The sequence below is a fragment of the Emydura macquarii genome, unplaced genomic scaffold (genome assembly GCF_026122565.2).
Source record: "Emydura macquarii macquarii isolate MOO-44397 ecotype Brisbane River unplaced genomic scaffold, CSIRO-AGI_Emac_v2 contig_2184, whole genome shotgun sequence".
NCBI lineage: Eukaryota > Metazoa > Chordata > Testudines > Chelidae > Emydura > Emydura macquarii.
This window is the reverse complement of record NW_027132321.1, coordinates 2,820,858-2,848,339: the sequence shown is the minus strand read 5'-3', so window position 1 is coordinate 2,848,339 and position 27,482 is coordinate 2,820,858. Positions and strand designations below refer to the sequence as shown.

General features: G+C 45.0%; 1 protein-coding gene across 1 annotated transcript; it reads left to right on the top strand.

The window, feature by feature from the left end:
* Positions 1 to 398: 398 nt before the first annotated feature.
* TRAF3IP3 (TRAF3 interacting protein 3) lies at positions 399 to 26,535 on the top strand. The gene is made up of 16 exons (XM_067558825.1): positions 399 to 443; positions 8,010 to 8,411; positions 10,045 to 10,189; positions 11,070 to 11,127; positions 11,411 to 11,435; positions 11,969 to 11,998; positions 12,288 to 12,383; positions 17,115 to 17,186; positions 17,611 to 17,751; positions 19,052 to 19,189; positions 19,909 to 20,044; positions 20,956 to 21,018; positions 22,466 to 22,525; positions 23,113 to 23,261; positions 25,737 to 25,850; positions 26,301 to 26,535. Exons 2-16 carry the CDS (start codon positions 8,067 to 8,069, stop codon positions 26,382 to 26,384), a joined length of 1,656 nt encoding a protein of 551 aa, XP_067414926.1. The 5' UTR covers positions 399 to 443; positions 8,010 to 8,066; the 3' UTR covers positions 26,385 to 26,535.
* Positions 26,536 to 27,482: the final 947 nt, after the last annotated feature.

The following is a 27,482-nucleotide window of genomic DNA, read 5'->3' as shown; positions in this document are numbered from 1 at the left end:
GCAGGGCAGAGTAAGGCACGGTGCACCCTGCACAGCTTCTGGGGTTGGATCCCAGCCACAAGGTGCAATGGCTGATAAATGGAGAAACAGCAAAGGAGAGTCATGGACCCTGGCGATAGTGGAATGCAGCCTGCCCCACCATGAGATAACCAAACTACTGGACTGGACGGGGCGCCAGGCTGCTCACTTGTCCCCAGCCACTCCTACCATGTCACAAACTCTGAGCAGAGACAGGAACCGGAGTTAAGCGTTGTGGCTTAGTACATTTCCTGTATGGTGGGGGGGGGAGAGAAGCAGCGAAGAGAAGTCATTCAAATGAGATGTCAGTTGCAGTGTGTTAGCACCCAGTAACCTTCTGGCTTGAGGCTTAATTGAGGGCGGGGAGCAGAGCCGGGCCTCGAACATCTGGAGAATCCACCTAAGGGCTGCCCTTCTGAGCAGAGGTAAGAACCTTCTGATCTGTGGCTAGCTATGGACTCACAAAAGCAAACACTAACCCTGTAAAGGGAGGCAATTTGTGTCTCTCCCCCCCTCCACCCCGGGGTTTCAGCCTGCATGACTGACAGTGGGAGGCTGTAACATGAACCGGCAAGAGATTTTTTTTTTTTTCTCCTTGAAGTTACAAGTGTTACAGCATGCAAAAGAGAGATAAAGGGCACGCTCCTTAATTAGGGAGAGTAATTTTGGGTGACAACGGAGGAAAATGAAACCCATAACTCGTCAGCAAGGGTTCAGCAGTTAGCTCGGCGTGGGGGTGAGTAGTGGATCACGCATTTCTTCACGTTTCTGTCTGGCTTTAAAAGTTAGAAGGCATTTTGTGTTTAAATCAAGTGTATAAACAATTCCTGCTTCCTGGGATGCACAATAGACAGGCTCGATAAAGAATGTAGTCAGAGCAGGTGAGAAGGTAACTGAGCAGCTTGTAAGGAGAAGAGTCTAACAAACCAGGCTTTTGAGTACGTAAGTCGCACACTCGGATGCATAGAGAGCAGCACCTGAATTCAGCACTTGACTGGGCCATTTTTAAAATACGAAAAAATAAGCAGAGAAAAATATCGTTTCCAGGCCCTGAAAAGCTTAAGGGCAAGGTGTCTTTTTTTTTTTTTTTTAAAGGGGCGACAAAGGAGAGAAGGGCTGCTGTGGTAGAGGGTTGTCAGCTCTGGGGTGTTGGCACAGGCCCAATCATTATTTTTTTTCCATGTCTGAGAACCTGTTCACCAGATCTACACCCAGCCTGCTGTGCTGAAGAAGATGGTGCGCAAGGGAGCGTGGGCGAGAAAGCCCAGAATGTGGGCCACTATGAAACTATTAAGGAAAGACCATCAAAGCTGTGTGGCAACTACACATCCTGAGCATTTTATAACATGCGTTCCCTGGTTCTGCCATTTCTCCAGCTGAAAGTTTGCAACAATAAAAACCAATAAATAGCAGGTTTTGGTGAGACGCAGAGAGGGCCGAGTGGGGGACAGATGAGAGGTTTGAGAGTCAACAGCATCTCCAAACAAATACGAAAAGAAAAGAAAAGAAAAGAAAAAACCCACAAAAGCGCTGGGCCATCCAGAAAGTGACTCCTTTCAATGTTATCTTGGAAATCTTCATTTCCCTAGTTGACTAGAGGAGCATTTAAGGTGAGACGTTGACTGCCAGTTTGTACACATTTCTCTTACGTAAAAGCAGGAGCCCTTCTGATTGCCATCAAAAGGCTGTTCTCATATTGGAAGGGAGTTCCTCTAGCTAAAGGAAAATATTTAGTGTCATGCTTGGCCTGCTCCATTATAAGAAATGGGCTTTTCTGTATCGATTCTATTATATTTTGTGGGACAGATTATTATAAATTCCCCCGATCTCTCCTCCTCTCTCCCCAAAACCTTGCAAACTTTGTAATTGAAGCCACTAATTGACCAGTCAGTGTTTCCAGCAAAGTCGGTGATTTTCCAGTTGTTTGAGACAAAGAAACGCTAGTGAAATAGCTTATCTTTATTTGAGAGTGAACAAAGTTGAACCTGGTTTTCCAGGGACTAATTTTCCTTGGTTTTTTTTCTTCAATTTAGTTGATATTTTTTTTTTTCAGACAGTCAGACTCTCAGACTCAACAGTGATGAGAGCATTATAAGTACCTTGATAGAGAGTGCACAGGACTTTGAAAGGGTTTGGTTAGGAATTTGATCTTATTTACTTACATCTCAATCAGTGTGTCTGTCTTTCAACTCGAAGTGCAAGGGTGTAGGAAGCAGTCTAGATGACGAAGATGTTGGGGACTGTAACAAATGGTTGCTATGAAAACAAAACAATATACGTTGATGAGAATCTGAAAAATGTTTGCTGTGACTGGATTTTCCTTCCAAACCCTTAGCCTCCTCTTCCAGCGGTGGGAACTCCAGCTCAGAGACTTTATGCATGATACGATGGGTGCCAGTTTATGTTCTTGCCACGTGAACAGATGCTGGCATGTGTCCTCCAAAGCTATATGATCTGCTTTGAAATGGAAACCTAACACTGGAAGACACTGGCTCCTTATTTCCAATCTCTGGAGCCAGCCACCAGACAGCACCTCCATAGCCAAAAGCTTCTTTTATTTTTTCCTCAAATTATTGTGGGCACCACAGAAGGGCTGACTCTGCTCACAGTTACACTGGTATAAATCAGGAGTGCGTCCATGCAGTGATGTTATTCCCAATTTACTTCTACACAACTCAGAGCAGAATGGGACCCTAAGTTAAAAGTACTTGGGTACTGTGGCCAACGGCCAGGTTCACCCTACTGGGTCTTGCGCTTTTCCTTCTCGTAGTGGGCCAGGGCGTCACCAGTTACCCCATCTCCCCAGGGAGAGGGACAGGGACCTGGGCCCACCCACTCCTCTGGGTCCCAGCCCTGCGGCCCTATGAGTAGCAGTTATGTGCTGCTAGCACCATGCTCACAGCTGCAGTCTTTTCCCCTGGGCTACTTTCCACCCCTCTGTCCTTCTAGCTTCTTGAGCCTGGTACCTTCCTCAGCACTCCTTCCTGCTCCTTCACACAGCAGGGCACTCCCACTCCTCCAGCTCACGCTGTCTGTCTGTCTGTCTGGAGCAGAGGGTTTTTATCAAGCACCTGGCTGGACCTTAATTGGCCTCAGCTGCTCCTAGTTGCCCCCTCATGACTTCTAGCTAGTCTGCAGGAAACAGAGCCCTGAGCATTCTGGGGCTTACATACTTCCCTTCCAGCACTCTCCGACTGCCCTCTGCCCTCGCTATATCACAGTACACATCAGAACTGAACGCTCATGCTTGAACCATCTGACCTTCCCCAGTCATTAAGGTTGGGATTTTCAAAAGCATTCAGCATTGGCCTGACACTACTCCCACCAACGTCAGTAGGAACAGAGTTAGGGCGATGCTTCCTGCTATTGAAAAAAATCACACTCTACGGGTATGTTTACACTGCAGCAGGGAGCACGCCTCCCAGCCCAGGTAGACAGACTCGTTCTAGCAGGGCTTGAGCTCCTCTTTGCCTTCTCCCATCAATCAGGGTCTGCAGCTCTGGTTCTTAGTTTCCAAGTGTTCTTGTCAACTGTCTTTCAGGCTGACACCAGCCTTCTTCATATCCTCCTTCAGCATATCAAACCACCTTGTGTGGGTGGTCTTCGTCCTGTGATTGCTAGCTCTTGTATTCTCTGGCCAACACATCCTACATCCTATCATTTCACGTGACCCAGCCATCTCAGTCAACACTCCCTCAGTTTTTCTGTGATGGAGGCTGCCTGAATCATGGCTGATACCGTTTCCTTGCATAGCCTGTCAGCTCTGGTCTTACCCAGTGTCTACCTGAAGTTTCTCATTTTGGCCGTGTGAAGTAGTAGTTGTTCTCTCTCCTTCACTGGCCAGCATTTTGACCCACACATCATGGATGACCTAATCATGATTTTATACACTTGGATCTTTGCTTTACTTGGCATATCCTTATCGCTGAGAATTCCCATCAACTTTCTTCATTTACACCAAGCGCTCTTCATGGGCCTCCTAACCTCTGCATCCACATTCCCACCATGGCTCAACACTGAACAGAGGTATTTAAATGATCACACAGCCTTTCATTCTGTACATCTAGTTTCACTGGCTTCATGTAGTCCCTCTCAATAAAGCATTGCATGTATTCCATCTTTTGTCGGCTGATTCAGAAGCCATTTTCTTCTAATGCAACCCACCATAGTTCTAAATCCCTTTCCAGTTTATATTTATCTTCATGGCACAAAATAATATCATTAGCACAAAGCATGCTCCATGGAGCCTCTCCCCACATCTCCTGCATCAAGACATCCATTGCAAACAGAAATAGGAATGGGTTTAAGGTCAATACTTGATGAAGACCTACCCCCTGAGTGAATGACTCATTCTAGTCACAGCTGCTTCTTGCTACTGCTGTGCTAACTTCACACATGTCCATAGCAGTCTGAAAATATGTCTCTGGTAGATTGCACAAAGAAAGACACCACCCTAACAATTCTCTAGGAACCTTGTCATAAGACTTCTCCAAATCTACCAACACCAAGGTCAGTTCTTTGCATTTCTGCCTGAACTTCTCCTGCAATATTCAGGTTGCAAACACTGCATCCATTGTTGACCTTCCTGGCATAAACCCAAATTGGTTGTCATTTACCTGATGCTCCAGGTCCTGCTAAAATCTTTTTTCTAGCCATTTCATAGTGTTACCCATTAACTTGATGGTGTGACCCTAAGAACCCCTTTAGGTCAACTAGCGAAGGGCTCACCCACCACTCTGTTCTCAGAATATTTAGCCAATCTAAGTCTCGTACAGTATCATCTAAAAACTGGTGACACGCTGGTCATGAACATCATTGTGTGATGTATGTATGGGTTGTGTATGCAGAGTTATGTATGTATGCTGGAAATATGTTCCTAAAATATGTTGTGGAGGCAGTTGATAAACAAGCCTTCCCTAGACAAAGGAATGTGGATTTACCTGTCTGCATGGATCAAGCAAACAGGTGGAGGAGAAAAACATCATGGCTTGATGACAAGCATGGGACAATAGAAGGACATTTGCATCTAAGGTAAACCAAGTGATCAAGCAAATCAAGAAAGCAAATTGACCTGAGGATGAAGAAGAGGTTCAGCACCTGCACCCCGAAGAATAAGAAGCAGGGGAGAGCAACTTTGTCTGGGCTTATTTTCAAAGTATTTCTAGAAAGAAAGGGGACTCCTGCGTAATCCACCCCTTAGGAGGTCCAGGGATCAGCCCCCCTGATGCTGCGAATGGTGAACCCTTCTGCATGACAGGCTGGAAATGCTCATAGCCTGATCTGAGGGAGAAAGCTGTTCAGGCAAAGATTGTAACGGGGAGGCTCGTTTGCAGATGCCGGGCAGACACATCCTCAACGGCCAGATATTGAAAAGAGCTCAGCACCCCGGCACTCTCATTGCCCTCAATGGGGACAGAGAAGATTCGCCACTGTTCTCAATGGGAGCTGCGGGCTCCGAGACCTTTTGAAAATCTGCAGATGGGAATTTGCTTCTTCTCTCATTTGCACCGGTATCAATCCAGAGTAACTCCACTGGAGAGTCAATGGTGATAAATTTATGGAGGGATGGTCTGATGGGACAGCCTAGCTTGACACACCTGATCTAGGACTACCGGTAAATATGCCCAATGGCCTGTGAAGGGATGTTAGATGCGTGTCCTGAGTCACTACAGAGAATTTTTCTTGGTGTCTGGCTATGAAAACCAGGCCCCTGGTTTGCATCCTGCTAGCTGGTCCAAATAAAATGGATATTCCACCCCAGGGCTGCAGTGTGACACTCCTCCCCACAGCCAGCACCAGGCAAGGGAGACCCCCTCACGCACTATGCAGGCAATAGGACCCACGGGGTGCCCTCCACCCCCTTCTACCGCCATGAGCTATGGGGCGGGGGACGACTGCAGGAAGGAACCAGCCAGAGGATCCTGCCATAGGAGCAGCTGCAGAATCAGCCAAAGCAGGGACTGCAGGACATTGAGAGAGACTGGACTGTCCCTGCCCTGTGCTGATTGGCTGTTTCTTCCAACCCTCCACCTCCTGCATAGACTCCCCACCGCAGGTTTACTGCACACCCGCCCTCTGACCCTCTCCCTCTCACCCCCCTTCCCTTCCCGTTTAGCTGTTCACCTCCTAACGAACTGTCCCCCCCCCATTACTGGCATCACCATTTAGCTGGTGTGTTCGACCCCTTCCCCCACCCTACATCTGCGCCCCTGGGTTTATGCAGCGCTTAGTACTGTGGGACCCCATTCCTGGTTGGTCCTTAAATAGGATTGCTGATACCTAAGAGAATCTCAAGAGCTTGGAGACGTCGGCGCAACAATTGTCCAACTATCGCAGGCAAAAAGAGAGCAAAATGTACACTTGGACTGGCAGGCAACACAGTGGAGTATTTAGGCTGATCGCCTCCCACCCACGGGAGCATTAATCCGACCCCAAACTGCTCCGCAGAATGCCCAGCATCCTCACACGATCCCCTTCAAGCAGCCTTTATGGAATGTGCAAGAGGATTATCCGTCTGGATCACGGAGCAGGGAATCCCTGAGCTGGCGCACAAGGAGGAGTAGGAGGGAAACTGTAATGTTTTAGGGATTTTGTTAGTGCGCGTGTTAGGTTGTGTTCTGTTTTCTCCCTCACCGGGGAAGAGGAAAAGACCAAACACCCTCCATGTGGCTGCAGTCTAGGAAAGCAAGTAAGAGGGAAGCTTGTGGGTGAGCAGAGAATTCTCTAGGAGGAAGCGGAGGGAGGGGGTTCTAGCTAGTCACTCTGCACGTGTACCCCATGTCCGGAGGTAAGGCCCAAACAAAGGAGCTCATTCTTAGGGCAAGACTCTGGTGCAACCTACTTGCATGGCTTGAGCTATAAACAAACACAAGTGGAGGCAAATGCACTGCGCTGAGCAGCGCCATTCAGCTCGCCTCCTTGCTCTATTGGGTCCAGTAACGTTTCTAACTGGAGTAAACACTGATGTATTGAATACTTACAATAGAAAGGGACAGGACGCAGTGCCATTAGCCAGGAGAATTAAGGACATGGCGTTACAGCCGGCCAAGTCTTTGTAAGGAAAAAGAAAGAAGAATGTGCAGAATGCAAATTGGAATGTACCATTTAAGTCAAGCTGTTACAGAAGGTGAGTAGGAAGGAATAGGAGCTGAAAGAATGAGGCGCTCTTCAATGTTAGGGTGACCATTATCTTCAGATAGTATGAGCTCTTATTACTGATGAGACACAAACAACCTGGGATTTTTTCAGATATTTTAGGAAAAAACCCACATGGCACGGTAACACAAGCTCCACGTTCCAGACCTCTCTGGGCATGCACAGAAGGCAAACAGGATTTAGAAATACATGCAGAGGCATGAAAAGCAAATTATATAATAGCAAATTTCCCACAGCTACACTCAGCCTGATGGAACAGACTGGAAAAATATATGTATGCAGGAAAAAAATGCAAGTCCATTACTGGAGAAAGACCAGGAGCCATTATTCTTGCTGCATTCTTATTTTTTTAGGTGGGCCAAGAGGTTATAACTAGGAGGCAGGAGGATGAATCTGAGCAAAATGAAATTTAGACTGAACAGCAGGAGGTATTTGTTAATGGCAAGATCTATTAGATTGCAGAATAAATCTCCCAAGGAAAGGGGTAGAAGTGTCATCAGTTGGAACATGGTTGAAACTGAACTGAAAAAAGCACTGGGAAATCTATGGCAAGGAGCAATCCTATCTTAGCTCCCAAGTGTACGTGTGTATATTTATCTATGGCTGGGGGTAGGGAGATGGAGAAGATGGAACATAATGAGTGTTTATCACCAATGTCTGTGATTTCATGGCACAACTCTGATAGCTCTACAGTGATGCCACCTGCATCCACTGAATAAGGAGGATATTCCTGGAGTTAGTGTGTCTCATACATTTATTCAGTCTCCAGACTGATAATCTGTTTTCACTTGATATGTGTCTTCCCTCCCCTCTCCCCACCTCTTTGGTTTCATTAGGAAAGAGCTCCTCCGAGGCAGCCCGGCAGGTGTGCGGTGTGTGGAGCTGTGGACAACATGATCAGTCAAGCGGAGACGTCCCCGCGCCCGTGCAGGCACCTGAGCGAGAGTTACGATGAGAAGTGTGAGCGCCGGCACGAGACCCGGGAGAGCTTGCGGAGGCGAAACAACATAACCACATGTCGTCGCGTGAGGAGATGTCAGAAGAAAGAGGCGGAGGAGCAGTCCCAGAGCCCCCGCCAGCAGGAGTTCCTGAAGAGAAGGAACTTAGCCACTGAAGAAGGAAAGAAACAAGTGAGGTCTCCCCATGGGACACCAGCAACTCCGGGACAAGAGAGTGCAACAGGCACCCCCAGGGAAGCATCCTCCTGGATGGATCTGAGGTCACCCACATCCCCGGAGGTAACAGCTGCAGCTATGCCAGAGTCACACTTTCCATGGATGGTTGGCTGTCGGCTTTGGTCCTTAGCCAAGGTCGGCTGGAATCAATGCGAGTCTTCCCATTGATTACAACAGGCTTGGGATCAGGGCCTAAGTATTGGATGGCAAAAACCGATATTTCCTTGACAATTCACAGTCCCATTCCAGGGCAATATTCTGGCCCGTCACTCTCCTTGTGTATCTCTCCTGCTTTCTAAATCTGGGACTTTGACCCAGATGGAGATTTGCAGCCATTTCTCATAGTTTAAACCCGCATTTTGGTAACAAAATAACCCCTTTCCACTCGTGCAAATCGCCTTGTATTCTCTTCAAAAGATCTGAGATGATGACCATAAACATTTGGCTTTCTTGGGACGAGCCGGTGGAAGCATGCCTTCCCACCAGCATCTTTGGGGATGGGAATTTTCTCATGTTGAGTTAGTGTCTGATTAAATTCTAATTTCAGCATCCTTATTACAAACTATATGCTATCCTAGGTCTAGGTTTGGAAGTATTAGAATTTTCTCAGTAAACATTGATTTCACCATACATACACAACCAAAGAAAACATATTTTCGGTGACAATATTCAAAATTTACAGATAAGCAAAGTAAAAAAACAAACAAAAAAAAAAGCAGTTTGAGAACCGATTGGAGTTTGACTCAAGGATATTTCCTATGTGTATTTTGACATGTGATGTTGATCGCCCCCAGATTTCTCTCAGCTGTGAAAAATTACATTGATAAAAGTCCAAACGAATTCTGCCAAGCCTACCTATCTTGCACACAGCCGGCAGTGAACCAGATGAGCCAATGCATTTAATAAAACCAGATTAAAATCATACATAAACGCTTCAGTGTCAGAGTCAATCAGGTTATACCTTCTAAACTCACAGCCCGTTAAATGAAATTATTCCCTTCCCTGCCCCCGGCTGTTTTCTTACCTATCCAAAGTTATTTAAGGGTCTTTTAACTGAAATGAGCAACCAAGGGCAATAAAACAGAAGCACAGACATGCCCTCGGGGATCCCCTACAAAGCCTGAGTGTGGAGGACAATTATTTACCCCATGCTACCATTTACTTCTTTTGATCACTGGGTTTAATTACAAGCCAGACAGCAAGATCCCGGAGCAGGCGTTGACGTACATGTAGCCCATGGGCCTGTAGCTTTGGCTGTGGCACCATGCTACTCTTTACGGACTCCCGTCCTAGCACCTGCCGAGGACTCTGAGGAGCAGAATTTAGGGAGAAAAGACCACATGTTCTCACTACCAGAGACCCAGGAGGGGCACTCAGAGGCACTTCTTTCCCTGCCTGCCTCGTCTCCCACTCAGCTTCACAGTCCACCAGCAGTTAGCAGGTTCCCCCGCTGTCCCTCAGTGCTGCAGAGTGGCTACATCTTGCACTCACTCCAGCGGGAGTTGCAGGCTCTAGAAAATTAGTCCTTGAATCCAATCCCACTGTAACCCTCCATCTCCACCGCTGTTATTCCCCAGGTCTGCCGCACAATCTATAAAACTCCAAGTGACACTATGCTATTTGGTTAGTTGCTTTCCGTTTTCTCTCCTGATTTTCAATAGGCTGTTATAAAAAATAACCTCTCCTTTCATTTCAGCTCTCCTGGAATAACAGCATCTTCGTGCTCCAGCACAAATGCCTCCAGCACAGCCTCCACGATCCTCACACTCAGAACAACGGGCACGCCTGTGGCATTTCATCAGAAAACATTCCCCCCAAAGACATCTCCAAGACCAGCCGAGGTACGAGAAGACTGGCTAAATGAGGCTTGGTTTTTGCAAAATCCAGTTCAAGATTACTTGGATATGGGCTGCGTTTTATTTAAACCTCCGAGGTTCAAGAAGGGAATCGGATTAATTATTTTGGTTTCGGCCCCCAAAGCAGGCAGAGAAAGAGTGTCTCCACTGATAAAGAGTCTCCTCAGGTGCCAGTTCATAATGGGCTTGGACCTGCACTTCTGAAATCAATGGGTGTTTTGCCTTTGAATTATGTGGGAGCAGGATCAGTCACAATACTCCAAAAGAGCTTCTTTTACTAGAAGGCCTGCTCCAGTTTGTTTAAGGAGGACGTTCTCTATCAGCCAAATCTGACTTTTTTCCCTTTCCAAAGCGTGTATGTTAAGAACACATTGATTCACTAGGTGCTATGCTTTGTGCTGAGTCAATCATGTCCCTAGTGCCACAGCCTGCTGCAAAATGGCACTTTGCTGCAGTGGGAGCCGTCATTCAATACAGATTTAACATGTAGACTCCCAACACTTGTGATCATTCAAAACTCCACAGCGCTTTTCTCAGAAATAGGCATGTTCGCCAGTAGCTTGGCCAAATATTAACCTAGGTAAATGACCTAAATTCCACTAGCAGTGTCAGCTGAACACAGGATTCTTCTTCGCCTCCTAAACTCAATTGCTGTGTTACATCGCTGTGTGCAATTTAAACTGTCAGGCGTCATCTTAGCAATGGCTGCATTTCAGAGATCGTTGACGTAATCCCTATATATAATTGGTAAAGTACGTTAGGAGCCTTCAGAAGGAAAGGTGCAGCATGAATGAGGGATTGTATAGTATCTATCTGTTTACAGTTTAGGAACCAGTACCCCACCCTCTGAATTTTATCTTAACAGGCACTCAGACATTAACAGATTCTAGTGCAATAAAGAAACATTCAAGCCAACAAACAGAGTAAGTATTTTGTCATTATCCTATGAAGAGCACATTCTTCCTGCCTCTACAGGGCTAGGAATTCACTGATATCTGTAAAGCCACTTTAATGTCCCTAGATGGAAGGTTCTATGCAGTGCAAAGAATTATTATTATTATTATTGGCATTATTTATTGTTCTATGAATCTTCGTATGATTTCTCCTCTATCTAGCAGATATTTTTAATGCACCCATTCCTGTGATATTTCATAAATCTGTATCATATCCATCTTAATAAAATCCTTATCCTTTTTTTTATTTTAGCTGTGGAACAGCAGTATTAGATAAGGTAAGCAAAACATAGGAATAACCTGTACAGAAATGCCCATAAGAATCCTGTTCTCCTAAGAACATTAATATTAAAGGACCAAATTCTTCACTTTCTGGGGCTGAACAGTGTCAGTGAAAGCAGGATTTATTTCTTATTGGCATGTAGATGACAGAGATTGGTGGAAATGAATGTACTGACAGGAAGATCTATGGAAGTACATCTAATGCAGTAGTCAGGGACAGTTTTGTTCCAGGGAAAGCACTGGCTTGTGCTGTAAAATACCTACTTTGGGTTTGGCCAGAAAATGACGGAACAGCTGTATTATTACATAAATCTAAGGACAGTAAAGGTCTATACAGTTTATTGTCATTGTCCTGAGAATGCGATAACTTATGGTTCCCATTTAATGTTTGTTGGAACTCATACAACTGATTGCAATTTCTTGCAAAATCTTTTCGTTTATGGACTAAGTGATTGATTTAAAATATAATCAAATAAAAGGTTTGCATAAAGTGAATCTGCATTTTACCGCACTTTTCTTTCACTTTTAGGAAATAATTCAACTTTCCAACTACCTCAAGGTAGGTGCAAATATCATAAATACATGTCTAGAAATGGATGGAGGATGAGTGTGTGGAGGTAGTTTTTACTAGACTGGTATCAAGCACCTAGTTTTAAGGAGGCTGGGAAAACAAATGGAGCAGCCACTGAAGCCCAGGAAACAATTTCCCAAACACAGCGAGGAGTGAATATAGCTATAATGAGTCCTAGAGGGGGAAAAAGATTTGCCCTGGATGTCCAGGTGAACTACGGGCACTGAGATACATCCAGAGCACCTACATGAGCCTGGCTTTCTCATTTTGCCTGCAGGAAGCGCTACATCGAGAGCTGCTGCTGAAGAAGAAGATGATAATTTTGCAGGAGCTTTTATCCACACTGCTGCAAGCATCAGAAAAATCTTGGAAGGTACCAAATGGCTATGCTGAGTCCTTCTCGTCAGGTTTAGGATTAAGCCAGGTTCTGCCAGGGCAGAGTCCCAAGTGTGCAAGGGGGAGACCCCATCAGGTCTTGTTTATTTCTGCCAGCTGAATTCCCACTCCGCTTCTGGTCCTGTAACGCATTTTGGGGTTACCCTTCTCTCCAAATGGAGATGGTATAGGTCTGAAGTCGAGCTATGTCAGTAAGGGGACATGACAGTGCTCAGAATGGTTTAGCATGTAAAAATCATTCCCCGCCCTCTCAAATATTATTTCATTCTAGGGTTTACTGAAAAATAGAATTCCATTGTTGTGAAAACTTTCTGTTTGTTTGAAATAGTCATTAATTTTTTTTCATTTTTTGGAGAAAAAATGTTGGGATGAAACAAAAGTGTTCACTAAGTTTTGAACTGAAAATGTTTCTTTTAGTGTTCCTTTTTTATGACGTTTTGGGGATTTGAGGATTTCCCCCCATTTTCTGTCACTCAGGTTTCCCCCCATTCTAGTAGAAAAAAGTCTAAGATAATGAGGGGAAAGTCCATAAAAAAATCCTAATATCCTCCCCCCCCCCAAAAAAATAAAACAAACAAACAAAGTTTTCACTTTGAAACAAACTTTTTTTTTTTTTTTTTGAGATGAGCGGGAGACGACAAAAGATTTTAGACAAAATGAAAATTTTTCACACGGTTTTTCATTTAGGTTGAAGAGCCATTTTTCAGTCGAGAAAACACTGATGATTTTTTTTTTAAACCAACCCCATTTCATATCATTTCCTGCAGACAAACAAAGGGGAACAGGAGGGATTTTAACAAAAGGGATAGCCTCTATGAGCTCTGCGACAGCTTGTTTCTTTGGGTTTTCCTGCCAAAAGATGCCAAAGCTCCCCTGTGCTAAACAAGAGTGACAAGAATGACTCCAGAACCAGGCAGAGCAGGCTTCTCAGTTTAAACCACTTGTGGATGTGAAAGAATTTAGTTCTGGTGAAGGCACTAGACTCACAGTCCTGAAGGCTTAACATCTGTGTTTATCTGCCAGAACAGATACAGCCCAGACAGCAGCAGTGCAAGCTCCTCCCGCACACTGTGCCTCAAACCATCGCTGACACTCACTGGAGAAAGCCCCTCGAAATAAAAGTCTGTTTACTCCTTGGCCATTCCATTGAGACAATCAGTCAGGGGACTACTGAGAGCCAGCTGTGGCAGCAGTTTGTGTTATAGACACACTCATTCACGCAACACAGGCCCAGGGCCCCGAGTCAACAAAACACTTAAACACACGCTGAAAGTCAAACACACGCTTAAATGTTCTGCTGAATTCGGGCCCCAACATCCCCACATTCAGTTCCCGTGGCATCGAACTGTAACCAAACAGGCATTGAACTGTAACAACTTCTGATCACAGCTGACCCAGAGTAGATTTTTAGCCAGCAGCCTGAAGGAGAAATTAAGCAACTATTTCTGAAAAGCACAAGCCATTATGAGCTAGGTCATAAAACCGATTTTAAAACAGGAATTTAAAATCAAGTTGTACTGTGAAATATTTGCTGGTAAAAAATTTTAATTTGGAACTAGGCTTTTAAAGAAAAGAAAGAAAAAAAAAAGATCTGAAAGAGCTCCGTCAGGGCAGAGGAGCCAGCGATTGGGTGAGATAGAGCAAAAAATGTGTTAGATGTACTGCGGTTAGAGACTTCCTCCGTAAAATGCTTCTGACAAATATAATAAGAGCAGGAAAAAACACGCTGACACACACGCTGGCAGGAAGTAGCCATGCAACCTCAGATTAGAAACAGGTGGGTACACTTTGCTTCTTAATATCTTTGCTATTGAAAATAGATTTCTCTGCTTTTAGCCTTTTATGAGACAGTCAAAATTAATTTGCTGCTGGCATTGCAGCAAACAAAGTAGATGATATTTAGAAATTGGTCCTCTGGGAATAATTTAGCACGTGTCATGAAAAGAACAGGCCAGGGGAAAACGCTAAGAGGAGCTTTTGCAGGACCACAGTTGGCAATGAAGTTGCCGGACACCCTCGGGGGTCCCATCTGCAAGCATCTATAAAGCAAAAAATTGTCATGTTTCTATAACTAGCTAAGGCACCAAACCTTGATGCAACATTTTAAAACCAATAGTTCCTATAATAGAAAGTCTGAAGGGAAAAGAAAAAAAAGTGATCATATAATGCAATAACAGTCTAGCTATAATTACACTAGGAATCCCTGTTGGATCCTAATTAATATTTGTGGGTGCATCTTGATCAATATAATGAATGTGTGCATCAGTAGAATAGGAATCTGTCTAACGGTTGAGCTGAGGCGCTACATATCAGGACTCCAGGTTTCATTTCCCCTGAGTTTGATATTCTAGCTCTGCCATTGACCTTCAACAATCCTCTTAATCCAGCTGTGCCTCCATTTCCACATGTGCAAGAAGAAGGATAACAACAGGGCTGCTGTAGGGTTAATTACTGTTTGTAAAATACTTTGGAGACCTTCAGATGAAAGAAGTTAAATAAGTTTCATGTTGTTACAGTAACCAGCAAAGTAAATGCGTTTTAGACCTGTCTTTTAAAAAAAGTGTAAAACCACCACCTGAATATATTTTTCCCACCCCCCGACATGTTGCCTGATCTTGGGAAGTTTGGGACATTTTTTGCATAGTTTAAAGACTGTCCCCTCCCCCCCTTGCTGCCACTTTTAGGACTCACTTTTCTCCATTTTATTTGGGATGGCATGGTGCTTGGGCAAAGTGAATGCAGTTCAAAAACAACGCTTAAATTTGCTTCTTTAAACCAGGAATTTAAAATGACTGGTAAAAAAAGAAAAAGCAAAGGGGGAGGAAACATCTGATACAGTCTACCAATCATGGGATAGCAGGACCCCGCAGTCAGAAGCAAAAGCCACAGTGTCATTCACTGACAGCTGAACAGAGATGCAGCAGAGGGAGATTTTGCAGCGGCCACTGCCCTCAGACGTCCCGGTTTTTGGGAGCCCAACCTGAGATTGGAAGTACCAAGCATCCGTGGCTTCCATTGACTCCACATGGAATCGGGGTCATCCGGTCTCTGAAAATCAAGCCCAAGGGGTACCCAAGGATTGAGGCATCCAAAATCAGCGGCCACGTTTGCAAACATTGGCCCTCAGACGGACAGTGAGCTCCTTTTCTGCCTCCATCAGCCTGCAGAGGCTGATGCAGGGAGGCATGAGGAGCATGAGCTGCCGTCTTAGAGAATTCAGGCATGAGGAACAACCTGAATGGAACTAGGAGAATGAAAAGCTGAGGGGGCATTACGGTGTCTTCTTACCAATCCCTTCTGGATGGATAAATACAACCTGAGCCTGGTCAAGAGGTTTAAGTTTTGCCAGCACAGCTGTGTCAGTCAGGAGTGGGATTCCCCCTTCCCCACCAATAATAACCATCATAGCTGTGCTGGCAAAGGCCTGGCTCAGCCACACTTATTCTGACAAAGGAGTCCTTTAGACAGCGGAGCGTCCTCCATTCAGGGAAATGGTTTAAGCTACAGCAGCAGAAGAGCTCTGGTGGGAATAAGCCGCATCTCCACTGGGGGAGGAGTTTGCTGGTATAAATCTATACTAGCAAAATCTGTCAAGTGTAGACAAAGCCTGATGCTCCCATCTGGCTCGCGAGGCTCATTTACACCTGTGCAGAGTGGGTGAGAAATGCTGCCACTCTGACGTGGGAGTGCTTTCCATCCACTTCGCACAGGCTTAAAAAGACGGCCAGGAGAATCCAGTTTCAAGTCTCTTCCAGTATCTTGCATTTAAAAATACCTCTCAAAATGACGTTTTTTTAATTGGGCTCTAGTTTGTCATGGGAAGTGACAGCTGGATTTGTTAGACTTTACGCTCTTTGAGCTGGGATGTGCAAACACCTCTGTGTTTACACAGTGCCCTAGTACACAGGACTCTGATCTTGCCTGAGGCCTCTGGATGCTACCAAATATAAATATTAATCCAATGGATGTTAAGCCTGGCTTCACACGAGTGAGTGGCTCTAGTGCCGACATCCTTCAGACCAGAGGAGGAAGATGACAAGCCAACCAAGCTCTTTGCTAGAAGCCTTGCCTGGATTTGCATTCATTCTGCATTCGACAAACCCAACTGCAAAACCTGACTAACACTGGAAATATAATGATACTCAGTTTCCCCATTCTTCTCTCCGCCCTTCAACAAAGCTTGAAGTGCAAACCCACTCTGTTTCCAAAGGAAGTTCAAGAGATAAGATGCTACCACCAGCTGGAGCCGTAAGCCAAAATGTTGTTGCAAGAGAGACTTGCAAAGCAGAAAATAAGGCTGTGTGAGTGGGCTGGGGGGCAGTTCTGTTCTTAATGTAGATTCATCCAGAGGAACTACATGACCCCTTTGCCTTTTACTTTTCCTTTAATTAAGAGCTCCTGGATTCTTATACCTGGGAGAGGAAAAAAGGGGACAAGCGGGGAGGAATTGCAAGTGTTTCAAATTTTTTTTTCCTTTTTCAAAATTTTGCAATTCTAAATTTTTCCCATTTATTTTTTAAATTTAATTTGCAAGTTAATCTAAATATTAAACTCTGAAAATGATTTGGCCAGCTGTGGGTAGGACACTACGAGCAGAAGAAAAATCAGCTACATGAGTGAGCCGAAGTACAATGGATTCACTTAGAAATCTGCAGAGGCGGCTGTGTAATTCAGCATTCCAGACCTTGCCTCAAATTGTTTCTTCCAGGGTCAGCTGAATGAAGAGAGACTGAAGGGTGAACTAAGGGCCCTTAAAAATCAGCTCCACACCTGTGCCCAGGTAACATATGCGACTTTTTTTAAAAACAAAGAGAATAGAGAGAAAGAAAAGAACTTTGCATGCAAGTGAAAACACAAGACCATGTAGATCAGGTCTGACTTTCTAGAAGGTTCTTATTAAAGAGGGTCAAAAAATTGTGAGGTTGTTTGCTGCAGCAATGTTAGGCTTATTGCATTTATACGTGTGCGCTAATACTCAGATCTAGTGAGATCTGTGAGAGTGGGGTGTAGCCCATCAAGGGTTGTGGCATGTGAGACATTTAAAACTGAATCAGGACAAAGCCCGTGGAGAATATGTTATAGAGAGAGCAATGCTGAATTGGATCCTGGTGGATCTTTTTGATTTCTCGGCTTGTGTCTCACCAGTGGGTTAAGAGCCCATTGGTAATATTTAATCAACTGTCAGTTCAATTCTCCCTTTAAAGAGTTACTCAAAGGACAGTGTGAAAAGGATCCTGATGGAGATGGAGGACCAAAAGCAGACCTACGAGCAGAAAGCAAAAGAGGCTGTGCAGAAGCTGCTGGAGGAGAAACTCCAAGCAGAACAGCAGCTACAGAATATGCAGGTGAGGAACATGAATCCCCCAACAGATGCCCTGGCTAGAGGGACGGGCTACTGAAAAATATAATCCCACCGCCAGTTCAATCCACTTGCGGCCCAATCCTGCTCCCAGTGACATCACTGGCCAAAACTCTCCTTGGCTTTCGTGAGAAGAGAATTTCACCTTTTACCATCTTCAACAACTGTGCAAAATACTATATTTTCACTGCTGAACGAAGTCTGAAGCAGTTGTCTTTCCCCCTGGCCCCCACCCTCCAGCCCCATACCTAGCAGAACAATGCCTCATAATAATTTGGGGTGTGTGTGGGGGGGGACTATTATTTAAGTTGTCTGAGCGAAATGATTGGTCATGAAATGACACGTGATAGGATGGAAAAATGCTGCTCCAATGTTACTGTGTTTTTTAAAAGTACATCCAGTGCACCCAGAGCTCTGGATAAGTGCCATTCGGTTTGGCTTTTTTTAGGCCAAAACCCAAACAAACAACATCACTAGGAGCACATTTGTCCACTGGGCCAGGGAACAAATTAACATTTTCAACGCAGAAAAAAAAAAACCTCTCCAACAAAGCAGCACAGAAATAATCTGATTGCTTTAAATCTACAGAAGCACACAAGAATTCAGGTAATCCCCCATGTCAAACTCACAGTAGTTATACTAAACACCCTTCTCATATGCACCGTGTTATGTACCTTTAGCTTCCAGAGTGGAAAACTCCTGCCTGTTTCTCTCTCCCCATCAGGTGGTACAATATTCTAGTATGTGTCTACGCCACTTCACTGGACAGAAACAGGGCAATGCAATCATGTTACATTACAAACGCACAGAACCTACGTTCCCCCTGCATTTCCCAGTGCTGCCAGCATATGCCCTTGTAAGAGCTAACCCTACACATGCATGCGTGTGTATGTGGGCAGGCAGCCAGGCGGGGGTGTGGGGGCAGAGGGTGGAGCATCCTACATAGTTCAGCACATTATACAGACTGGAATCTTCACAGATGACACCAAACATCTGATTCTCCATGCTTGGATTTTGCTGCCCGGTATTCATTTCAATGAGGGCAACGCGAAATCTTTAAAGGAGGGGCCTCAGATTGAGTTATTCTCTGGTTCTATCAGTTTAGCTTGTGCTTTTAAATTTACAGGTGCAAGGTAAAAGCCAGTATTAAACCGATGTAAGAGTACGTCTGCCCACAGAATCGCCCCAGTTTAACTAAATCAGTATAAAACCACACACTGCAACTGTGTGTGTAGATCAGTCCTAAGCTAACAAAGTTGAGTCCTAGATGTTGTTTCATTCTTCAGAGAACCCTGACGGTCACAGAAGACAACTGTGCTCTCTGGAAAGAACACTATGACACAATAAAAGCAGACTGGAGTGAGACAGCCAACAAGCACACCGAACTAGAGAACAAGCTCTATGTTTTGCAGAACAAACTGCAAGTAAGTTCAGTCTTTACTGTATGGTTGTCTGGTGCCCGCTGTCGCTCTGTTCAGGCTACCAGAGACCATGGATGTATGGCCATGAATAGGTTACATTCAAACACAATTCCACCATGGCAAAGGTTATATCTGTATCCTCTTCTAAATGATGGTATTTAGGTGGTTTACAAGATTTTCTCCAGACATTCTAAAATGTCTATAAACTTGCTAAATCTCTATGTAGTGTCATGTGCTCCACATGACCTTAAACCTGGTGTCCCGGCCCTCTAGTTCAGGTAACTGAATTCTCCTTGAGATTCAATTGCACAGAGTATTCTCTCGTTCAGCCCTGCACACTTGTGTGGCATGTCTATGCACTGTTAAATAGCCACCATATTCCACTTCAGAGGAAGCTACATTGCAATTGTAAGCCAAGTGGTTGCTGTACCAATGGAATCAATTACACACAGAAATACACATTTATGGTGTCCATAAACTTTGGCGTACAACTATGCAGGCCAGAGATCCAGGCCCGTTTGAAAATAAGGCCTTTAATGTCTTGGTTAAACAGTGCTGTGTTATTGTTTACTAGTCATACAGGACCACATCTTCAAAGGTGTTGAGCATTTAGCTCACTTTGGCTTCTGGCAGCCAAGCCCACATTGTGTATCCTTTGAATTGTTGCTGATGACTTCTTTACCAACCCATGACCTGATGTTGGGGTTCTTTCCCGCATGTAGTGGGCAGACACCCAGAACGACCAGCTCCACCAGGCCCTGCGTAACTTGGAAAGAGAGCGTGCAGATCTCTATTCGAGGATCGAGGCTCTACAAGCAGACGACAAGCTCAAAATGGAGCACGTCAGTGCAATGGAAGGTACCATCTTTGCAAAGTGACGAGCGGGATCAGTAGTGTCAGAGGTGTCTCACTGACAGGTCACCTGGAGGAAGTGCTTTTTTTTTTTTTTTTTTTAAATCCCAGTTGTTAAAGCCCAGAATAAAAAATATCATCCTTTAATATTTTGAGCATCTCAGCTTGGAAGCAGCCTTTGGTTTTCAATGGGGATCCTAGATTAAGTTTTATCCAATTTTTTCCATCTAGGGTGACTGAGTTACAAGGAAGTCAAGTGACTTTCTCAGAAGAAAGGATGGTCTGGAAGCCAAGAGATCTGGGTTGAATCTCCAGCTCTGTCACAGACTCCCTGTGTGCTCTAGGGCAAGTCACTGCAGCTTTGTGCCTCAGTTTCCCTACCTGTGAAATGGGGATACTTCTAACCCAGATCACTGGTTGTTGATAAATTCTTTAACATTTGAGGTGCCTGGGAACAGTGATGGGCATAATCAGGCCATAAATAAATGCTAATCACAATGGCAGGTGGCAGTTCAGACAGAGGCACTGAAAAATCAGTTACTACTCATGTGGCTATTTTAATTTTAGCAAATAAAATTAATGACCAATAAACTAATGGCAGCCCCATCTAAATAATGAATTAAAGTCTTGCCAAACATCATTTAAACTAAAAACCAAAACATAAAGCATTAGTAATAGAGCATAAAAAGCACCAGAAAAGCTGCCATCGCGGGTTAAATTGCATTTATTTGGGCACATGTAATTAAAAGTAAATCGCTGGAGTCTTAAGGAAAAGCGTTAGCTCATTAGGGCTCTCAACATCCTTCATTCCACCCTACAGAAGCTGTACAGATTTGGAGAAAAGGAAACCTGCAGAATTTATACTGATTTCCACAGAGATTTTTTATCATCCCTGACAATTAATTTGTTAATTTCAGGTAAATTGCAAAATGAACAAAAGCAAAAGCTGGCGCTGGAGGCGACAATCACTCATTTGCATAGTAAGTGGAACTGCAGGGCCCAGGCCTGCATTTTTTAAATGCATTCGGTCTGACGCTGTTGTTGCAGTGTAACTCCAGTGAGTTCATGAATCATGGCTCACGCAGATAAGATGAGAGTCAGGCCCATTGATCTGTGAAATGTGTGCTACAGGGAAATGCAAGAGCCTTCTCCGGTTACATCTATTCTCCTCCATTCATGGATAAACTCCCCTGCACAGACACTTTCCTATCCATTATATAAGAGCAGGTTTACTCATCACCCATAGCAACTGTGTTGAAGGTGACAAGGTTTTCAGAAGGTCTTGGCTGAGTGATTCCGCAAACAGAAAATCCAAGGATCTTGAGGGAGGATGGGTGCAAAGTAACCCTCCCCTCTCTTAGCCTGCTCATCTTCACTAGACACGTCACCAGCCGTTGGCACTGATCCTTAGCATGATGCAACCCCATTTTACAGAGTATCTTTGACACAGACTTTATCCCAGAATGTCTTAGAGTGAAATATTAGCAGGGGGAGAGAAAGTACAAGAGAAGAGGGCAGAGGAGACTGTTTTCACCTGACATTGGAAAAGAGGTGGAGATACAGTGGAGAGCAAAAGGGAAGCTGCTTCAGAGAACAGGAGATTCAGAGGAGAAGGCTGTCACTTTAACACAACGTGGCTAGTGTTAGCAGGACAACGGGACTAGACAGAGGAGGAAGGATGAGGCGTGACAGACACAGATAGCCATGCTCTATGGCTGGAGCAAGACAGTGGAGGTTTTAAACACAAGGACCAGGATTTTCAAAAGTGACTAGTGACTCCGTGAGAGCCTGCCTTTTTGGGTGCACAACTTGAGAAGCCTTAAAAGGGTTTAATTTTCAGACCGTGCCTGGTACCGGCCTCCTGAAAATCTGCTCCCTTTAAGGTATGTCAGCTTGACTGCCAAAAATCACACATCATTGAAAAACCTTGGACACGGAGAACAATTTTGTACTGGATCCCGAGTTGAACGGGGGAGCCAGTGATGTTGTTGGCGGGTACTGTGCACTTCTCTGTGCACGAGGAGGACGGCATGCTGGAGTCTATAACAAATACTCATAAGCAAGCTCGATTTTGCCTTTCAGAGTAAATCTGTCCAGACTTCACAGTGTCTGTTTGGAGGTTATTCCTTCCAACAGCAATATTGGCAACTGAAGAACTAATACTTCTGCTTTAGGGTACAGTATACAACTCTTGGGCTTTCAGCAGGGCGCCCTGGGTGAAAGCAGGGGCAGAATTTTCCAAGAGATTGTATGAATGAAGCAAGTCAAGCCACCCACACAGTAGAACCAGTTCACAATGATCTAAAAACAAACAAGGAGGGTTGAGATAGGAACAGGTTCAGAGTAGAAGAGAAAGAGGAAATGCCCAAAATGCAACTGATTTGTGTCAATAGTTCGGGTGATAATCGTGGCTTATTCTATTTGCAGACTTGTTACAGAACCAGGCCAAGGAGCAGAAATCTCGGGAAGAGGTAGTAGGAAGAAAAGGTCAGCAAACTTTGTAACTCAGACTCTAGACACCCGTTATGCTTCTTATCTCACATGAAAACGTTCAACGGTAACTTTGAGTGAAGTCTATTTATCTGTTTAGCGTAAAGGAATTGTACTATGAATAACAAGTTGCTATGTATTCCTAATTGAAACCAAATTTAGCCTCACTATATACGAAGACATGTATCTGTGACGGCAAATGCATTAAACAATAAATTGATTTGATTTCAACACTCCTCCTCAGAGGCCATGCCAGTCATTGTTTACTTGATATTCTCCATCTCCAGTTACAGCTACCCCTGAACACCAAGAAAAACAACATAAGATTGGGGAGTTTTGACCCCCTTCCCCCACACTAGCTTACTTTGCCACTTAAAAATATTTATTTTTAAAACAATTACTAATTCACACCCACAACTGAGCAGTAAGATAACTAAGCCATTTTCCTGCATTCATTTCCAGTTGCTTAGCACCTGAATACATTTTTAAGTGTACTAAGTTAAAGATAATCAACTTGCAGAGCAATGAAGATGCTGACCAAAAGCTAGGATTTATTTCTCATTGGAAGTCTGGCTGTTTTTTAGATCAGGTTTTAACTATGCAGATCCAACCCCCCAGCCCGGTCAGAGAAAAACAAAATGCTTTGTTAAAGCACCCTGACGATGAGGGAGAGGAAAATCTGAAGGACCAGATGCAAAAGAGGACAGCCCAGCTCATTGCAAAGGAAAAGGAGGTGAGGAGGTGATAAAATCCATTAATGAGATTAAATATTCTCATTAAGACTCTTAACTGCTATTTTTAAAGGCTTTCCAGAGCAGAAATGAAAATGGTGTGTGATGATTTTTAGAAGTAACCATACAAATAGCATCTAATTCTGTAACTGGAGACCCACAGTCACTATGTTTTCATTCTGACCTCAGCTAAACCCCCTGTGGGGTTTCCTGTAAGTATTTCCAGGTAAAAGAATAGTCATGCAGTGAACTAGAAGCAAGCCCTTTACATAGATAGCCTTAAATACACAACATATTTCATACCCAGAATAAAACCCTCACCTGCAGAAGCTGAAATGTACGTTAAGTTTGTCATGTTAGTTAAATACTGCCGGTAAATCTTGTACATGGAGGAGCTCAGGGTTATCAGAATAATACATCACAACGGTACCCCATCTTCCCAGACCAATGAAACCCCCCACCACCCTCCAAGCCAATTCCTTTAAGAGATTGTTTTCTCTTGGAACAGAGAAGCGAATGATAGAAACACGTTTTATGTCCACCAAAGGCAATTACCAAAGAGAATGTGCCACTTGAAAAGTCACCCTTTTGATGGCACTAGAAACGCACACAAAGCTGTGGGATGCAAACTGGACAATAACAAGTCCCTCCCCCAGAGAGCTTACACACTCTGGCAGCACAATCGCAGTGCAGTACCACAGAGAGCAAACACAGGGGCAGGCTGGCTGGTGCTCAAGGAGCCAAGAGGGCCCAAGGAAACCCCTTGGCTGGCTCCTATCCTGGACGCATCTGGGTGGGGGACAGGTAGAGTCCTAGAATAAGTGCTTCCTGATTACAAGGCGCAGTGCCACTGATGCGAGATCCCCTAAGGGAGTGTTGTGGGAGTCCCTGCAGCTACAGGGAGCACACACTAGCCCTCTTGCAGCAGGCAGTCGTTACCCTCCCTGTGGGCTCCCCCAGAACCGCAGAGACAGTCAGGCAGTCTGTCCTCTGCAGGAAGAAGCCCCTGGCAGCTGCCAGTGGGGCAGTTACTCTCCTTTCACCCCAAACACGCCTGTGGCTCCAGTACATGGAATGTAAAGGGGCAGACAATTCAAGGGAGGCCTGGAGAATTGGGCTCTGCAGAATGTAATGACTCTGCTTTAATCTCTTTTCCCCCATCCCACCCCTTACGTCTCTATGTCCTCATCCCTCCCACACCCTCCGGAGGAGCTGTTTGGGTGGAAGGGAGAGCAGTGGCTTTTATTTCTGTATTGACTGTCTAATCTAGTGCCCATACCAATACCGGGGCACCCAGGGATTTATGCAGAGGAATTCAGAAAACAGGCTTTTACCCTTCTGTGTGGCAGACAGAGCTCAGTGACCCTTAGGGTTCAGATCCTTTGAACCCGCACTGCCTGCGTCAATGGCTACAAACCCCAGCCACTGCAAATTGGGTCTAAATGAGCTGAGCACAAAATATCATTAAATCTACGGGAAACAGCTGTGAGCAGGAGCTGGCTAGAACACACTAAGTTCTTGCTTTGCCAACAGCTTTTATGAGGTTAAATTACAAGCATACTGTGCACCCTCAGGACAACCTGCATGGCACAGAGCGCAGACCACTCCTCATACAATGCAGCATCAAAACAATCTGACCGGCTGTAGGCACGCCTTACCCGCCACGCATTGCCACAAACATCAACGCAACTAACACAAAATACACAGAAAAACCAGGAGGTGCCTACCAGCCATGGCCAGAGCCTCGGTGCTTCAGGGGAGTTGCTGAAAGCACCACTTCCCCTCCACCCCAAGGAAAGGAAAAACAGAACAGCTACTCACCTGGTAGAAGAAAGGGAGATGCAGCCAACACCAGCCACTTCCAAAGCAGCCATCTTAGGGCTGCACCGGCTTGGCTCTGCCCAATTTAAAGGGTCACACCCAGCCAGGAATGCTGTTGGGGGAGCTCCAGGCAATGATGCACTGCAGAGAGCTAATAATGGCCAGTCTGTCACAGGGGAAGATGTTTGGGGGCCGGCTTCTGTGGGGTTCCCTCCCCTTCCTATTCGGTCCTGCTGATTCTGCTCCTGCCTTCCACGTCAGTGATGCTCTGCCTGGCGGGTAGGGGGTTTACCTATGTGGAACCCGCTTTCTCCTCCTGCTGTCATGGACACGAGGATGTTATATTTTGGTGGAGGAAACATTACTTTTTCTTCCCACATGACATGAGTGCTGCTGAAAGTGCAGCTTACCAGCGGTGCAGGCTAGAGGCCCCAGTTGAGGTAATACCTCGGCAGAGGCAGAGCACGCTTCCCCTGGGCTCCCCTTAACAATAGACTGCAATCCTGCCCTCAATGTCACAAGACTGGGGATGGGAGGGAAGATGACTCTCCACTACATCGCTACCTGGGCCCTGCTCCACTGGGAACTTCTCTGAGCCCTGCTGACTTCTTGGTACACGTGGGCCGTTTTCTAACCCGTGTCTGCTTTGTTTCCAGTGCGCCGAGCTCCGCTCTGAGCTGGAGGCCCTGAGTGACGAGTACCGCTCCTGCATGACCAAGTTACGCCAGTGCCGAGACGAGCTCAATCACTTTCAGAGCAAACAGTCAAAAGTAGGCGTTCACTTTGACCATGTCCAACTGCAAAAATTCTGAGCGGTTTGGCGCCTTTGCAGACCCCGAGCTGGAGCCGGGTGCGGGGGAAAGTTGTTTCTCAGTTATTCAGGTTCTTACGCCACACACATCACCGTAGTATCCGAGCATCTTCCAGTAGTGCATTAAGCAACCTCTCCCCAGGAGAAGTGGGTCCATGGGAGTGTCTAGTTCTGGTAGGATATGGGGGGTATTTTGAGTTATGTTTTCTTTCTTTTAAATACGTGTTGCTTTCTTTAATATAAACACATAGCAAAGTCAAAGCACCACCTTGTGCTTGAAGCAGAAGGCGGTGATGATGCTTGGACAGTAGAGGAAAGATAGCACATGTATACTGATACCAGAGGTTAAATGAACAATTTCCTTCATTTGTGTACTGATTCACTAAACACAGTTAATTCTCTCTTTCAGAGACAATGTGGCCACTGGATCCCTATCCTAATGGTGGTGATAGCAACAGCCACAGCAGCTTTCTTAGCCAATTTTATACCCTGAGAATCCGTTTCAACTACCTCAGCTCAGCAACTGACTTTTTCTTCACTGTAATGTATAAAAATGTTGTTGGTTTTCTTTTTGGGGGGAAGAGAGGGGTATTTTGAGTTGGTCTCACTCCTCGGTAAATTCATATTGTTCCAATAAATGCCATGAGATCATCCCTGTTCCTTGGTTTAATTTTTTTTCAATTAAAGGTGACATTAGACAAGGTTCAGTGTCTGTGCTGCAGCAGCCATGTGTTATATCGCATCGCATCAGCCACTTAAAAACTCCCACTCCTGGAAGAAAGAACGACTTGGTAGCAGACACAAAACCCTGAGCAATGGAGAACAAACCCCGCTTCTTTTCTTTCTGCAAAGACTGCCTCAGCTGTTGTCCAAACCCTCGTCACTTCCCACTTTGATTACTGTAGCCTCTTCCTCCTCACCTCCCTGACACTCTCCAATCCATACAAAGCAACAGAGGTTGCTGGTTTTTTTTTTTAATTAAGTGTGGGGAGAAAAATTGTGAAATGTCAGTATCACGTTAATCCCAGCGAATGCAGGTACTCACTCAAATTCCTTTAACAGCTGAGTTCTGTTGCTTTGACAACAGCAGGTATCTTTAATGCAAACACACATTTGTGCTGAGCATAAGCAGAGTCCATAGTAGACGGGTTACGCTAGATTACATAGGTAATAAGTAATTGTATTTATCAATTTTTACATGTTCAAAGCACTGTACAAATATGCACACTTTTTTTTAATCCTCACAATATCTCTGAGAGGTAAATAGCCCCATTTTACAGATGGGGAAACTGAGGCACATATGGGAGAAATGACTTGCCCAACCTCACCAAATGGAGCCAGGGGAAAAACTAGGATTAGAACCCCTGGCTTTTTGACTCCTGACATTGTGCTTATTCTTCTAATCAAACTGCCCTAAGGAGCAGATGTTGAGGTATTCCACGGGATGGAATTCTAACAGTCTTATCTGGAAGGTAGAATGGGGTGGAGTTCAATTGTGTCGTTAGTGTGAGATTACGAGGCCCTGGTCTACACTACAGACTTGTTGGTATAACTGTCACATCAACATAGTTCACCTCTTGGGAACACAGAG